We start from the raw sequence: 16,983 nt of genomic DNA, 5'->3' as shown, positions 1-16,983 counted from the left end.
ACAGCTATATCTGGGTCCTTTCATCAAAATCTTGCTATGGTGTCAGCGTTTGGAAGCTGATTATGGGATGGATCCCTGGATACAGCAGTCTTTAGATGGTCCATCCTTTCGTCACAGCTCCAAACTTTATCTGTAACTCTTTCCATGGGTGTTTTGTTCCCAATTCTAAGAAGGGGCACAGTGTCCACACTTTGGTCTTCGTTCTTCTTGAGTTTCATGCGTTTAACAAATTGAATCTTATATCTTGGGTATCCTAAGTTATGCAACAAAATCCCAAATAGGAACACTATAATTCAAATGACCTTAGGAATAAAGGAATGACAATCCATTGAGAGAGCCCTCTTACTTCTTCAAAGCCAAGTGTTAAGGGGTCTAGAGAAGTGATCTGCATCAGGATTGTATTTCTCCTGGCTTTGATAATGGCTCTATACTCCCTCCAGGAAGACAGTTTAGCATATTAGTAGGTAGCTAATTCTAGTTGCTTTCACTTGCTCTTCTTCACTTCCACAGGCTAGTGAACCAGTTTGAAAATTTACAATTTGTTGAACTTGTCCTTTAAAATGATGCATTGCAGAAATGTGTAAATGTGCGGTAGACTCTAAACTCTAGTGACACTGGTGGAACACAACATTGCTTTGCATCTTCTAGATTTCACATGAGGTTCAGAATCAATGTCTAACAATTCCTAAGAAGTCCAAGTATTTCCTTCTCTCATGCACACTCACACTGGCAAATGGTTTCAGGTCCTACGGAAAGACTAAGAAATGAAAGTATAAATTTCTAGCTGTGTGGCGTGGTCTGTGTTTAAATGTCTTTGGGTCTGTAAACCGGCTTATATGCCTCCGAGTAGACTGAGGGCTTATGACTTTACCAAATTCATCCACGTCATACTTCTGGTCACGAGACCTAGAAGACTTAATAGGCTGCTTATTAATTTCATAGTTATAAATTCTCAGACTCTCTGAAGCTCACAATATTATGATTTCTGCATTGGCTTTGCTGGCCATTAAATTCACTATATAGTTGTCTTTAGCAATTCATAGCCATTACTGGTTCCTGTCTCCATTATTACCAATAAGTTCAAGGAACTTAGTCTGACAGTGTAAACTCCTGTCATTAACATAAAGCAAAGAGCCAGAAGAACCTTTCAAGGATGTTGAGTCTTCCACTAAGTACATATTCTCTTAGTTATGATTTTAAAAGTGTCCTCAAGAAAACCAATTCCTACTAGTTGTTCTCTGACATTCATAGGCATGGCATGGCATGCACATGGACAGATACACATAAAGGAATAAGATTTTTAAACTTTCCTCTAGATCTACCCAGAAGACAAATGATCAACTCTAACATGATACATGCCCTCATGCATCTTCATCTCTCCATCCTCTGTGAACAAATGTAATAAATACTAGTGGCTATTCTGTTTTGCTTGGTATAGACCTTTTACATATCTAGTTTTAAGTCAACCAACCAAAAAACTTGCTCAAGCCACTCCCAGCCCTCTGCCCTAAACCTATCAGAAATCTTTGCTAAGCAAGCTTCTATCAATGAATTTGACCTGATTCAATCTATATAGTCTTTGTATTCTGACCCCACCAATTCAAATCCATTCTTACAGTATCTCTTGGGCAACCGCAGGCAAAAAAGCAGTCTGTTTAGTGTTTCCTGTATCTTCATCTCACCTTATGGGGGCTACTGAAACTGCATAAAAGCAGTAAGAGGTGGCAAGGGCCAGTTCTAAGGAAGATCAGTTAACCTTTACAAGACAACCACCCTAAGAGAAGCCATACGATTCCTTGGGAGACTAACCTCCTTCACACAGGGCTAGAAGGATTGGTTTAAATGCAAAAAAGCACTGAGTTGTTCAAGAATCTACTTATATTCCCATCCCAATATTTAGTTTTCCATCCTTTCCCCCCAAAGTTTAAGTTAAAATGTTAACTTAAAAAGATGCTACACAGCTGGATATTCAACTCGAGTTGTAACTCAAATCCCCATAGACTTTGGATTTGGTTTCAAGAAATCTGTGCTACCGGCTAAAAGATATAAAAGGTTCTTTTAGGGTAAACAGGAGCTTCAACTTCCTTCTGCCATTTCTGAGCTCAGAATTTATAGCTTCTTTCTTATGTAAGAACTTCAGTATACTTTGAAGGAAGCAATACATCCTATTATTCTTGTTTTTGTTAGGCCAGACTGTTCTCCCCAAACCTTGCCTTCCTTATTTGTAGTGTGCAAAGGATAAAAAGCACCTTGTTTGTTACTGAACACCATATGTGTCTCTGCTGTCATTAAAAACAGGGTGAAAGTAGCCTAATTAGGCCAGAGAACAACTTAAAAAACCCAGAACTACTTCAAGAACTTATCCTTATAGTTTCATTCCTTTATAGTGCTGATGGCACACATTTCTGACGAGAACTTAGTAAAATAATTTTAAATACGATGTGGGTAGCACCTCAGGACCTATATTAATCAGGAACTGTATGAGAAAGGAAATCTGGGAAGTACGGTACCAATTTAGCAATGCAATACAATATAATGTCAGCATACCATCTTGACTTTTTTCTTTCTTAAATATCTTTGGAGTATCCTAATTTTAAAGTCATAACTCTTCTATTCATTGCTTATTTATTTAAGTAAAAAAGTGTGTATGTGTGTGCACACACACATACATGCATGTAAGTGTGTATCAAGTGTGTATGTATGTGCAAGCAGAAATCAGAGGATTGTTTCCAGACACAGTTCTTGCCTTTTACTTTGTTGCGGGAGGGTCTCATCACTGTTATTGTGTTAAACACACCAGCTAGCTGTCTAGGTAACTAGACTTCCAGGAGCTGTCTTTGCCTCCATCACACTGTAGAAGTACTAGGATTATAGATGTGTGCCACAACAATAGGTTTCTATGTGAGTCCTGCGAGACTAAACTCAGGTCATTAGGCCTTGAATACTAGCATCTTTACGAGCTGAAACATTTCCCCAGTCCTTATTGCTTATTCTGTCACTTCTTTCTAAGTGGGAATAGGCTTTTAAAGATTTAATGTTATATGCATGAGGAACATATAGAAAACTAATCTGGACTGCCGGTGAAAGTACATGGCAATAAAAAGTGGCTACTATTTGTGCTCCCTGAGAAAATAAAGATTAAATCTGGACTTTTCAGGTCAACTATGTACTTCTGAAAAGTTGATGAGCGATGGAATCCCTTGCTTTCTGTTTCCTGGTGTTCCCTGCCTCCTAGTATGGACATATGAAAGTTGAATAGAGCAGGAAGTCATGCTGCACATTTTCTGTGCATGTCCGCAAAGTGAAAAGCTTCATTTTGGGGTACTAAAATACCTGGCTTTTACTTCCAAAGTACAGAGATCACAGAAATAAGGGGTGGAAAGAATATTGCTATAAAGATAATGGGGGTGAGGTGCAGGGACTATTTATTTCATAGATTTCTTTGCAAAACCAGAGTACTTCTGGGACTCCAATTAGCAATTCTTTATTAAGTGCCTACAACATGCTAAAACATTGCATTTGTAGTATGAACAACAAGGAGTTTGTACCATTATGACTGAAAGTTTTTTTCCAAATTAGTGTACTGGGGTTATTAATTTGGGGTTATTAATGGCACTTCAAATATTATTCTCTTTTCAGAAGCATAAAATTGAATTTTTCTGGTTGAGGCTGTGACTCATTGGTAGAGTGGCTTCCTAACATGCAGAAAGCTCTGAGTTCAACTGCTAGCAAAAAAAGCAACTCAGTCATTAAAGATTTTAAAATAACAAGCACTCAATACTAACTTGTCCAATCAATGTTAATTACTTTACTCAGCTATCTCAAGGGGTCAGGAACTAATAAAACTAAAGAAACTTATCCAACATACAAAATATTGTATTACTTTTTATTTACTTCAACACTGATTCAGAGGTAACTTTCAGTTTTTCTTTAAACAATTTTAGTTTATTTCTTATATATAAAAAACTGTATGGTTGCCCCTGTCTTTATGGCAGTGTTCATTCTTTAAGAAGTCAGATCTGCAGACTGCAGAGATCAGGCTATATTTCTCTGCAGATTCTTCCTAACAGTTAAGTAAGCTCGTTGTCCTGGGTCCCGACAGCAGCCCCTGATTTATGTTCTTAACCAGGTCCTGGCTATTCCATGCTCCTGATCACATACCCTATGCTGAACCAAATCATATCATGTGAAATTACCCACCTGACCCCAGAAAACTTATATTAAAAAGTCTGATACTTCCCTCTCTCTTCCCTCCTGCCCCCATTGCTATTTCTCTTATTTTCATTCTTTATAAAGCTCCTCTCCTGGCTTTAAATGGAAGCTGCTGTTTTGGCCCTTCTCATATATTGTTTTGTTTACTGTTTAATGCTTCACCTCCCACCTAGAGGCCCCATCATGGCCTGAAGGCCCTTTCTACAAATAAACCTCACTCCTGAAAGGCTCATGCATTGGCTTTCTCTTTCCCTGGACTGACCACTGTTGTTTTTATCCTTATTTTTTTTATTATATTTAACACATACCAAATGCAAAATAAAGTTCTTGCAGATTTTAGAATCCTGGTGCATTTTAATTTAAAATAGAGTACAGTCTAATAACATTTAGGACTAGAGGTAGAACTGCATCTCTTGTGTTTTGGGAGGCCCAGGTATGGGGAACCAAAAATGACAAAGAAAACATGAAAGAAGGACTCTAAAAGCATGATTCTTTTGTAGCATCACTATCCATACTATTTCCTCAATTCCTAATAAATCTGAAAATCCTCTTCCTCCTTCCCAGGCTATTGCCCTCAAACACCTGTTCTAATAGCTTATTTAGGGGGAAATAAGCTACTACAATCATTAATAAGACCCTAACTTTTATTCTGATTATTCTATCTGAACACCTACAATGAAAATGCTGGGACAATGTGTAGTATAAGGTTTTTCAAAAGCACATCTCTCTAAATACAGAACTACTAAAAAAACAAACTCAAAAACAAACAAAAAAACTTGCCAGCAGTCATTTCTCATTATCTAGATCAATTCTCAATGGTCTATCTGATCTTCTTTCTCCAATATCCAATGAACTTGCAATAAAATACTTCAACGTGATGATTCCGATGATCAGCCTTATAGGTAGGACCACGAACATAAATAGTTAATATAGACCCATTTTTGTAAGTGCTGTCCAAATACTATTTGTCAAGTTGATAATACTTAAAGAATGGTTGGCTTAAAAATAAGAACTTAGAACAATGTCCAAAATTAAAATAAATACCTTCTTTTCAAGGTTCAGAACATTTAAAAAGTACTAATATTAAGACTGCATTAATTTGTGGGGCAAAGTAGGAACAATTAATATTTTCACATTGCTCTGTGAATTAGAATTCAGTTGTGAAATTATTATATACATTTTGGAAACTATACTCACATAATTCTAACTATTAATAACAATTTAATTTATTCACAAGCAAAGATTCAAAACAGTCTCTTTTTCCTTTTACCTCAAGAATTAGAATTATAGGAAAACCCCTATTTCTAAGAGTAAATGTATATTCTACATACTTAATTCAGTTCCCATCTTTAAAGAAATAAAGTCCAGAGAACAGATTATCAAAAATGATTTCATATATCATTTCTATCTTATTTGTTAGAGAAATGGATTTAGCAATTATGACTGATACTATCCAAGTTATTGCAGTGGCCAATAAATCAGTATATACAATAACAAAAGAACATGAAATAGAGTTCTTTCCAATAAATCAGCATATATTAATACCAAAAAATCCCCCCATAAAACAGAAATCTAGTGTTTTCTATTTTTTTTTTTTTAAAGAAAAATGCCTTTAGATTACTGTGGTAGTTAAAATGAGAAGGGCCTCTATAAGTTTATATATTTGAATGCTGGGTCCAAAGTTGGTGGAACTATTTGGAAAGGATTAGGAGGTATGGTTATTGGAATCCCTTCTATACTTCACCCAACAGTTACCTGGCAAAAGCCAGATAGGCCTGGCTTACTATAATGGGGCTGTTTGACCCCTCCTCAAATTTCTCTGCACCACTCCCCCAACTCTCTCTCTCCGATTCTCTTCTCTCCCTCTCTCCCCTTCCTTCGACATGTTCCTGGCTGGCCTCTCCTTTTCTCTTCTCCCACCCCCCTCTGTCTCTGTCTCTGTCTCTCCTCTCTTCTCTACTCCCCTTCCCATGCCCTAAATAAACTCTATTCTACACTATATCTGTCTTATGACTGGTACCTCAGCATGGGCCCACTGCAGCATCCCTCCCACCTCACCATACCACATTCTATAAAATATAGACTTGGCTTTTTATAAAAACACCTCACTGAAAGAGGTGTGTCACTGGCAGTGGGCTCTGAGGTTTAAAAAAAGAATCCCTGCCATTCCCAGTGAGGTTCTTTCTGTCCCTCCTCTCCACCATCATCTTACAGTTGAGATGTCTCAATATGTCTCAAGATGTCCACCACTGCTCCACTGCTACCATTGCTGCCCATCATGATGGTCACAGACCCACTTCTCTGAAGCTCTGATTACATACCTTCTTTTAAAAGTTGTCTTGGTCATGTCTCTTCACAATAATAACAAAGTAATACGACAATTACCATAAGCAAAAACCAGCAAAAAGAAAATAGTCTTGAATTTCAGAATAAAAATTTTACTAAAATACCAGCCGATTGAAGAAGTGGGTGCTTTGAATTCAGGATAACATTACTTAAAAAATCTGACAACCACCTAAGCTTAAATTCCAAGAAATAACAGGAGAACCTGCGTCTTAGTTCTTATAATTAGAAAAAGAAAAAGAAAAAAAAAAGCACCATATGAGCAGAAATTTCAATGTTTATACCCAAGATAAGAATATCTTTTGAGAGTAAAAATTAGTATTGGGTTTTTTTTTTTTGCATTTTAATATTGACCATTTGCACAGTTTTTTTTATCTCTGTATGATATGTTACCATCTTGGACTTTGTCCCATTGCCATAATAACTAAAACAGAGTAAAAGGGTAACAGCTTGTAAAGGGGAAAAAGGAAGGTTACAAATCCCTCATCTGGAATTTCAGCTATTACTTCCTCCCACACATGTAAAACATCTTAAGAGATACTGTATTATACAGAGGGAAAGGGCCAATTCTAGAAAGCTGTCCTCTGATCTCCAAAGGCATACTATATCATGTGCACATGCATACACATACATGCTGAGTCCTGCATGTCCATGGAAGGGATGGTGTGGCATGGTAGCCACCTCTAGAACAGAGCCAGCAAAGTGTGGGCCTCCATGAGGTGCATAGACTTCTTTGTGTATTTTATGTTCCTCCTTCCGGGAAATGTCCTCTCTGCCAAAGTTAATGAATCCAGGATAATCAGAGACAGCATGAGTCTGGGAGACAAGGGTATGTCTATGTCCTTAGCAGGAATGGTAAACACTGTGATCTTCAGGATAGTCCTTAAGGCTGTGGGAAAGAACTCTTTGAGCATGAGTTCAAAAATATAATTTCTCAACTATGCAAAATATAAGGAAGGATGCAATATGAAGTATCTGAGGGGCTTCACGGACCTAAAAGAACAAAGGCAGCTGCACTATAAGCCAGCTTGTCAGAAAGATATTATGGAAGGGGATAAAGAAATTTGGGGAATGGTGATATTAGAGCCAGATCCCACCCAGCTAGGTGATTATTTGTGTTTACAAAGGCAGGCAGATCTCTGAATTCATTTGCAATATTACAAAAAAAATGTGATTGTTGTCTCTGCTAAGAAACAAGGAATTGGGGTCACAGAATGCCTATTTGTGAGATAACCAAAAGGGAACCTGGAGTAAATGACTGAACTGATGGGCTCTGGTCTGTGAGAGCCAAACTATCTGGATGAGCTGTCTGGAGATCTCCAGAGAAAGCTTTTTCAAGCAGAATACAGGCTGTGCCTCGTTATTGACTTCCAGTTGTTCTTTCACTGTTCCCAAATATCCCCTTCCTCAGAATCCCTCTCCAAGCTGAGGCTGGTCTACCACACATACATATTAAGTAAATTTAAAAATAAATCTTATAATAAAACAGACATCTGTGACAAATTCAAATTAGACTAAACTGAAGGCCCAGAGCAACGGTTCTCAACCTGTGACTTGTGACATTTTTAGGGACAGAATGCACCTCTCACAAGGACAATTGTAAGACTCTGACAAGCCTTAGCTTACCAGGGACCCCTGAGTGAACCACGTGGAGCTGGAATCGATGCAAAAAGCAAGAGGAATTTATTGGTCCAACACATTGGGCTTGTCCTGCACCGAAGGTGAAATGGCAACCCCGCACAACTCATTCAGTGAGTTTTTTATAGTTTTCAGGGCAGCAGCCATTAGGCACAATGTAACTGGCAGAAGAGTGTGACTTTTTAAACTGATTGGTCTTTAAGGAACGAGGTGAAAGGGCTTCCCTTGTCTGAAGGTGGGCAACAGTCTGGTCCTTCGGAAGGAATGTGTCAGGAATGTGTCCCCCACCCACCTGCAGGTCTTGTTCCCCTTCTACGGTGGGTGTGAGGATTGTTAATTAGCCTCTCCCTTCGGGAAGGGCAAGTGATCCATGACCTTCCCAAAGTCCTAGAGCTGACCTTTTCACCATATATCAGATATTTAGATTATGATTTATAGCAGTAGCAAAATTATAGTACTGAAGTAGCAATGAAATAATTTTATGGTTGGGGTCACTATAACACGAGGAACTTTATTAAAGGGTTCTAGCATTAGAAAAGTTGAGAAGAACCCCTGGCCTTTCACTAAGGATCATTTGAGCTAAAACAATAGTATTTCTACAATGATGACAAAGATAAAGTATTAAGTATAATTTACATAAAATTAATCTATAAAGTATTACGAGGAAGTGTTATATCTTTTCGACCTACAGGGATAATGTAGAATGAGGTTTAAAGGACTAGTTAATCAATAAATGGTGTTAACTAGTTATTAGGGCCAAGGGGAAAAAAACTAAAGGCACATTAACAACTTTCCCTCCTCTTTGATACACTGTTTCACTATACAGCCACAGCTGGCTCAACCTTGCTATGTAAGAAAGGCTGGTGTGAACTCCCATCTCCACTGAGATGACAGGTATACACTGGCTAGTCTACATTTAAACTCTTAGAGATTTAAGACTAAACCTAACCACATTTTTCTTTTTTTTAAAGTGAAAAAAATTCATGCAATCTCACAGTTTCAGAGAAGTCAATTCATTAGGACAGGGAAAACACTGTGGATCAGAGAAGTTCACTTCAGTGAGCCAGAAAGAAATGCTGGATAAATGCACAATGCCATGGGTTCAATACCCAGCACTACGAAAAAAAGCTAGAAAAAATAAAAAATACAGACCTAAAAAGTACAATATAATTCTAATTAAGAAAGAGCTTTCATACCCAGGATGGCTACAATGCCTGAACTTAAAAAAGCTGTGGCAGAAGGATCCAAGTTCAAGGCTAGCCTGGGCTACACAGTGAGAACCTGTTTCAAAATAAAACAAAAAGAAACAAGAGATAGAGATTATAAAAGAGAATATAAAGCTAAAAGACAATAATGGAAGACTGATTATAAAAAAATAAAGCTATCAAATGTAAAGCAAAGCAAACAAACTTTATATGAATAAAGAACAGAAAAATAGAAAAAGAATGATAAAAAAGTTTCTTTTTATTAATTGTAAAGCATAAATCAGTGGGAAAAAGAAAAACTGTCTCTAACTTTATGTATGTCTGAGTTTTTCTTGTAAATTTTTCTAGATATGGATATATCTAACCTAGTAATTCCAGAATTTCACTTACACAACAATTTAAGTAAAAGGAACTCCTGAGAGGCAATGAAAGCAGAGACCTGAAAACTGACCCGAGCATTTATTGGAGAAGTAGTTGAATAAATTATGATTTATGATTTATTTAAACACAGTACTGTCATATATACAGGTTTTAAAAAATTCAGGATATGATGGTGCATGTTTGTAATCCCAGCATTCTGAAGGGGAGATGGGAGGTGAAGATGTTCTAGACCATGACCAGGCAGCTTAACCTGCAGTAAGTAAGCACAACAGCAACAAATCCAAGATAGACGCTGCCTTAGACAGTGGAAGATGAGAACTGAATCCTGTCAGCTGTCCTCTGACATCCTATGTGCATTTTGACAAGAGTGTGCATATCTCACTCACATACACAAATCTGGACAAAATAATTAAAAATCTAAAACAGAATTTAGGAAAAGTAATAATAAATGATCCATTTTGTGGTTTGAATATGCTTGGCCCAGGGAGTGGGAATATTAGGAGGCATGGCCTTGTTGGAGTAGGTGTGTCACTGTGGAGGTAGATTTTGAGACCTTCCTCCTAGCTTCCTGGATATCAGTCTTTTGTTTACCTTTGGAACAAGATGTAGAACTCTCAGCTCCTTCGCTGGCACCATGCCTGCCTGGATGCTGCCATGCTTACTGCCTTGATGATAATGGACTGAACCTCTGAACCTGTAAGCTAACCCCAAATAAATATTGTCCTGTATAAGAGGTACCTTGGTCATGGTTGTCTTTTATAAAAGTTGCCTTGGTCATGCTTGTCTCTTCACAGCAATGAAAACTCAAACTAAGACAGCCATATAAACACATTTTGTGCTCAGAAACAAGAGGGCTAATGCAGTCTTAGGAGATAAAACAAGTTTAGATAAACAAAAATGTCAAGAAGGGTCCTAGAGTGATGGAACAGTCCTTTGAGTATATACAGCTCTTGCAGAAGAACCAAGTTCAATTTCTAACACCTATGTCAGATGGCTGGAAAACACCTGTAACTCAAGCTTCTGGGGATCTGAGGCCTTCTGTCCACTACAGTCATCCGTAGTTACATGCCCAGACCCACATACAAGACCCACCTCCCCCCGCCCCTTCCAAACATTAAAATGAATATCAACAAACGTTAGAAAGAGTACTCTGAGGCTTATAAAAATGGAAATAGCATGTCTGGAAATAGAGACTAAAAACAATTGCATAATTAAAAATAGAGTTGAAAAGACACACGTGTTAAAAAAAACTGGTAAAATAGATTTTATAAAAATATACAGAATTTATATAAAAAAATTCTGCAAAGCAGAAAAAAGAAAGTTTAGTATCATGTAGAACAAGATAGATGATTTCCACGCCTCTTGCCTTTGTTTGCTTTTTGGCTGATGTTTCTGACATAAAAACAAAACCAACATTAACAAATCCCAACAACAACAATTAAAAAATTATCAGTACCTCATTTCCTGATTCTACTGGTCTCTTCTTCCTTGGTCCAATAGCTGCAAGAGCTGTGAGATTAGCATCTCTGTACTGGATCTGGGCAAGCTCCAACTGCTGCAACTAGAAGATGGGGAGGAGGGAGAGTTAGTGTTTACACAGATGCTCAAAGAGAAAGAAAATGATCACAAAACTAATTTCTGTATTTATTCCCAAATAAAATTATAGATGAAAATAAATATTGACTCCCTCCAAGCTAAGGGCATATTCCTGGTGTCGTGGCTTCACTAGCTTCTAGTCCTTAATCTTTATTCAGAAGAAACAGTGCTCAGCAAAAAGGAAGTACAGACAAAAGAAAAATAAAAGGCATTAATGCAATTAAACAGGTAAGACATGCCTGCAGAAAAAGTTACAGCGAGTTAGAAGGAGTTGGTCAAGCCTCAGCCATCCCTTTTTGATTAAAAGGGAAGCAGCACAGTGTTTGAACATTACAGAGCATATGCAATTTTAATATACTGAATGACTTACAAATTACTCTCTTAACTCTCAACAACCACACTAAAAGGGAATTCACTGATTACTCAAAAGAAAAAAAAAATTGCACAGTGAGGGTCTAAGAGAGTAGGGCAATTCCACAGAAGTCACCCAAAAACCATGGGAGAACCAGCAATCAGCAACCAATGTTCTCTATAAAACATCTGCAAACAAGATGTGTGGATTTATATTGTATTCATGGTAAAAATCTTGAGTGATGTACATTAGTCTGGAATGGCCAAGACTACAAGGCACAATTTTTCAGCCTTAGGACAACAATACAGAAGGTATCCACAAAAGAGGTCTTATTGAAAAAGGACTTCAAAGTGATTATGTGTGGAAATAGTGATGTATTTTTATAACGACAAAGTAAAAATAAAATGTCACTGCATAAACCTTTCAGCTTTTCTAGAAGAAAAAAAACCATTCAATTCTTATGAAATCCTACTGCTGTGTAAGGCAAAAAAAAAAAAAAAAAAACAAAACAAAAAACAATTGTTGAGGCTGAATTGATAGTCACAGCCAACAGGATCAAGACAGTCTGACCACTAAGAAAAACTTACACTAGGAATATTCTTAGGAAACATGTTACAGTAATGATAAGGCCAACAGCACAGCACAGGGACCATGCATGATGAATGAGTTCTCATCACACTCAAACCAGCTCTCATCTTCATCTTAGAGCACCTAATTTCCAGAGCTGTGAAAATAAAATCCTGTTGAATATATGCTATTTGCCAAGATTATTTTTAAAATGTAGTAGCATAAATATATCTAGAAAACCAATAATCAAAGTAAGTAAACTAAGAAACATTCTATTTGCACTAAAATTTATAGGGTAGAAATCCTTTTAAGCTGTAGGCTTTCTTATAAATAAATTGTTAGATAAGGGTTTTCAGAAGTTATAAAATCTTTTGTTGCTGCTGGCCTTTTTAATAAAAACTATAGTAAAGAGTCTGATGCTGCCACAATCCAGAACTTCTATGTAACAAAAAAGCTGGTTCTCGGTAATCTACCCTACAGCACAAATCAAATAAAAATATATTTTAAAGGCCTTCCCTATGGATATATGGTATCTTCAAGATAAGTCATACCAAATAAGGGTCACCTCCCACACCTTGCAAGAAAGGTTTTTAAAATGACTGTGTAAATAGCTCTTCCTTCTCATGTTTTAGAAAAATTTCCAAAACAAAACAAACAAGCAAAAACATATGAAAAACTGGCCATAGTTTTAATTGGTTCTTTAGTTATAACACATTCTCAAAACCAATACCGTTTAACCAGTCAGTACAAAGCAAAGAAATCAGACATAACAAGAGAAAGCTCTCTGGACATTATTACAAATTTGGCATCTGCAGTTGGAGATGAAGACAATTATCAAGTTCAGAAAAGAATTCAAGAGAATGACATGATTATATATGCAGAAAAACTAAATTATCAATGAAAAGCATCATCAACAACAACACCCTCCTCTCCCAATCATGGCTGGCAGGCAAGATGGCTTGGATGGGTGAGTAAGACGCTTGCTGCTGAACCTGATGACCTGAGGTTCCACCCTTAGGACTCACATGGCAGAAAAGAACTAGCTTCCCAAGTTGTCTTCTAATCTTCACATTTATATGTGCTGAGAGTAAACACACACACACACACACACACACACCCTAGTTTTAATGAATGCATTTAGCAAGTTGCCACAAACAATAATAATCATCTACCAAAATATTAGTAAGGAATAGGTGGGACCAGATACTTTGAAATGAATGCTGAGAAATTATGTACAGCTATTTTTATGCTTCGAGCCACAAAATATCACACAAGAAAATCAAATGAAGAGATGACTGTGTTCATGAATTACTAAGTTGGACCTGATAAAGATTTTGAGAGGTAAAGGATACAGCTTAACAGCAGAGCACCTATCTAGATGTGTGAAGCTCTGGGCTTAATCCCTAGAACCCAACCCCCTTGCCCTATACAACAAAAGGGTTTTTGCAGATTGACCCAAGATCTTCCACCCGAGAATGTGAGTGCTAATTAAAGGAGCACAAAGGATCAGAACTTCTGTGTACACTGAGACTCTGTTAGTAGTACTTGTTGCCCCTCTTTTAAAATAAACTGTTTCTTTTCTATCACACACACAAAATCTGTCTTTACCACCTAACATTATGTCTAACATTATGTCTATTGAAAAAATGGAAAGTGAGAAAAACAAAACAAAACAAAACGGGCAGTGGTCGTTCACATTTTGAATTATAGCACTTAGAAGGCACAGGTGGGTGGATCTCTCAGTCCAAGGCTACAGTGATTTACAGAGCGAGTTCCAGGGCAACCTTGGAGAAAGGAAAGTCTAACTTGAAAAACAGAAAGGAAGAAAGGAAAGAAGGAAGGAATGGAGGGAGAGAGGAAGGGAGGGAAGGAGGGAAAGGAAGGGAAGAAGGAAGACATGGAGGAGAAAGTGAATATCCATATATAAAATAAAGTTTAAAAACATCCAAAAAAAAAAAAGCTAAAAAAGCAACCTAAACTTCAAATGTTATACAAAAAGTAACTCAAGATATAGAAATACAAACTTGTATAAAAAGTACAAAAGAAAATCTTCATGAGTTGGGAGTCTAGCAAAGACTTCTTAGATATGATCTATTCACAAAACCACCGACAAACTGGTTTTCATTGAAATTAAAATCTTCTCATCTGTGACAGACACATTGAAGAATATCAAAGGTTAGTTTTTTTCCCTTTTATTTTTTATTAGATATTTTCTTTATTTACATTTATTTATCCCCTTTCCTAGATTCCCCTCCGACAATCCCCTATCCCCTCCCCTCTCTCCCTGTTCCCCAACCTACCCACTTCTGCTTCCTAGCCCTGGCATTCCCCTATACTGGGGCATAGAACCTGCATAGGACCAAGGACCTCTCCTCCCATTGATGACCAACTACGCCATTCTCTGCTACATATGCAGCTAGAGACATGAGTCCCTCCCCTGTGTTTTCTTTGATTGGTGGTTTAGTCCCAGAGAGCTCTGGGGGTATGGACTAGTTCATATTGTTGTTCCACCTATGGGGCTGCAAACCCCTTCAGCTCCTTGGGTACTTTCTCTAGCTCCTTCATTGGGGACCCTGTTCTTCGTCCAATGGATGACTGTGAGAATCCACTTCTATATTTGCTAGGCACTGGCATAGCCTCACAAGAGACAGCTATATCAGGCTCCTGTCAGCAAGCTCTTGTTGGCATCCACAATAGTGTCTCTGGGTTTGGTGGTTGTTTATGGGAAGGATCCTCAGGTGGGGCAGTGTCTGGATGGTTGTTCCTTCAGTCTCTGCTCTGAACTTTGTCTCTGTAACTCAAAGGTTAGTTTTATGTCAACTTGACACAAGCTGGAGTCATCTTGGAAGGAAAAACCTCAGCTGAGAACATGCTTCCACCAGACTTGTCTGTGGTGCATTTCCTTAATTGATAATTGATGTGGTGGTCCCAACTCACTATTGGTGTGGCACCTGGACTAGTGGTACTAAGCCTGGTGGCTATAAAAAAAGCAGGCTGAGCAAGTCAATATGTAGCAATCTTCCATATCTTTTGCTTCAGTTCCAACATCCAGTTTTCTGCTTGGAATTCTTATCTCAAATTCCCTTCACAATGGACTGTGATTGGGAATATAAGTGTTGATGCCTGCCTTCTTCTAGCATAGCTGAAGCCATTTTGTTCCATGCCTGCCAGCCATTTCATATTGTTGCTGTATTATGCCTACCAGTCATTGTCACTGAAAAGTCACTTGACTCAGAACAAGGTCATGCTGACTACAGGTTTGTTAATCTTAAGAAATTCCACAAAGCTTTATATAGAACCTATCAAATTAAAGATCAATATGAAATGTTAAAATTAAGTCTAAAATTGCTTGAGTCAGAGCTGACCACTGGGCAGCAGTTCCAGCACCTATATATGAGCTCATTGTGACTTCGTTGTTTCAGTCTTTATAAGATGACATATAAAAATGTTCAGTGACATAGTTTCAAACCCTGAATTCTGAACTATGGCTGACTGATCAGTCTTAGGGTGTGTGTTAAATGAACCATCCCTGTGTGACTGAGTTTGGTGTTCGGGTGGTTTGTAGGTGACTCCAGAATTCCAATAATTAGCTTAAATAAACCCATTCTGCTGCTTACAGTCATGGTCTTAATCATAGCAATTGAAAACTCTAGCTAAAACTATAAGAGGCGCTGCTTGGCCCCTCCTCGCACTCTTAAGCTCTTACCTTTCCAATTCTCTAGCTCTCCTTCTCTCTCTCCCTTCCCCCCTCTCTCCACGTGGCCATGGCTGGCCTCTCTCTCTTTCTACCTTCTCTCCTTTCTCCCTGCCTTTTTACAATAAAGCTCTAAAACAATAGATTGTCTCTGATCATCAAGGCCCGCTGTGCTTGAAGGATAAAATAGGGTTTCTTCTAAGGAGCTGTGTTGTGTCTAACCTCCCTCCAGAAGGCCATCCTGTGCTCCAGCCATGGACCTGACCAATTACTCTCACCCATGTGGGAACCATCCAGCGCCCCCTCTCCTCCTGCCCTCTCTTCCCTTCATCCCTGGGGCCAAGTGCTGCCCCAAGCCCCTACTCTGTTCTCAGCTCCTCTGCTATATCCAGCATGGGATGCCAGAGGCTGAGAACCTGGCTGCCCCTCGTCCACCACCCACTATGTGGGGTCAGTGGCTTAACACAGCCAGAAGCCTACCTGGGGCCATGTGGAAAACGTGTGCAGTCCTCCCAGACTGCCCACCCAAAGCACTGGAACTCTGGCGGGATGCGGGTTCTCTCCCACTCCCTTTTTCCCCCACACCCACAGCCCTGCATTGTCCTGGCCCAAGAGATTTTAAAGGAGAAAATTTTCAGAATGTGGCATAAAGTATGTTTTTGTGGTATTTTGGTAAAGAATGTGGCTGCTTTTTGCCTCTGAAGAGTCTACCTAAGGTCAAGGTAAAGAGATTTTTATTAATTGCATTGACAAAGGAAGCCTCAGAAAAGCCCAACAGACTTCATTCTCTGGTTAAGTCTCGTGAAGAGCATTTTGAACAAACACAGCAAGCTTAGAAAGGAAAAATATAAAATATATGGTTTGAGTATTAAAGGGACATTAGGAAGTGAAATGGAATCAACGTAATCCAGTATATAAACAAACTCAAAGACAAAAACCACATGGTCATCTCGTTAGATGCGGAAAAAGCATTTGACAAGATCCAACACCCATTC

The 16,983-nt window shown here is 38.3% G+C and overlaps 1 protein-coding gene across 1 annotated transcript in view; it reads right to left on the bottom strand.

The window, feature by feature from the left end:
* Nucleotides 1-16,983, bottom strand: part of Taf4b (TATA-box binding protein associated factor 4b) — a 118,999-nt gene that overhangs the window by 33,233 nt on the left and 68,783 nt on the right. Inside the window, exon 14 of the mRNA XM_021150590.2 lies at nt 11,236-11,340. Coding sequence (XP_021006249.1) covers nt 11,236-11,340 — 105 coding nt within the window. The remainder of the gene's footprint in view (nt 1-11,235; nt 11,341-16,983) is intronic.

This window comes from Mus caroli, chromosome 18 (assembly GCF_900094665.2).
Source record: "Mus caroli chromosome 18, CAROLI_EIJ_v1.1, whole genome shotgun sequence".
NCBI lineage: Eukaryota > Metazoa > Chordata > Mammalia > Rodentia > Muridae > Mus > Mus caroli.
Note: the sequence above shows the minus strand (reverse complement) of the source record. Positions and strands in the feature narration are given on the sequence as shown.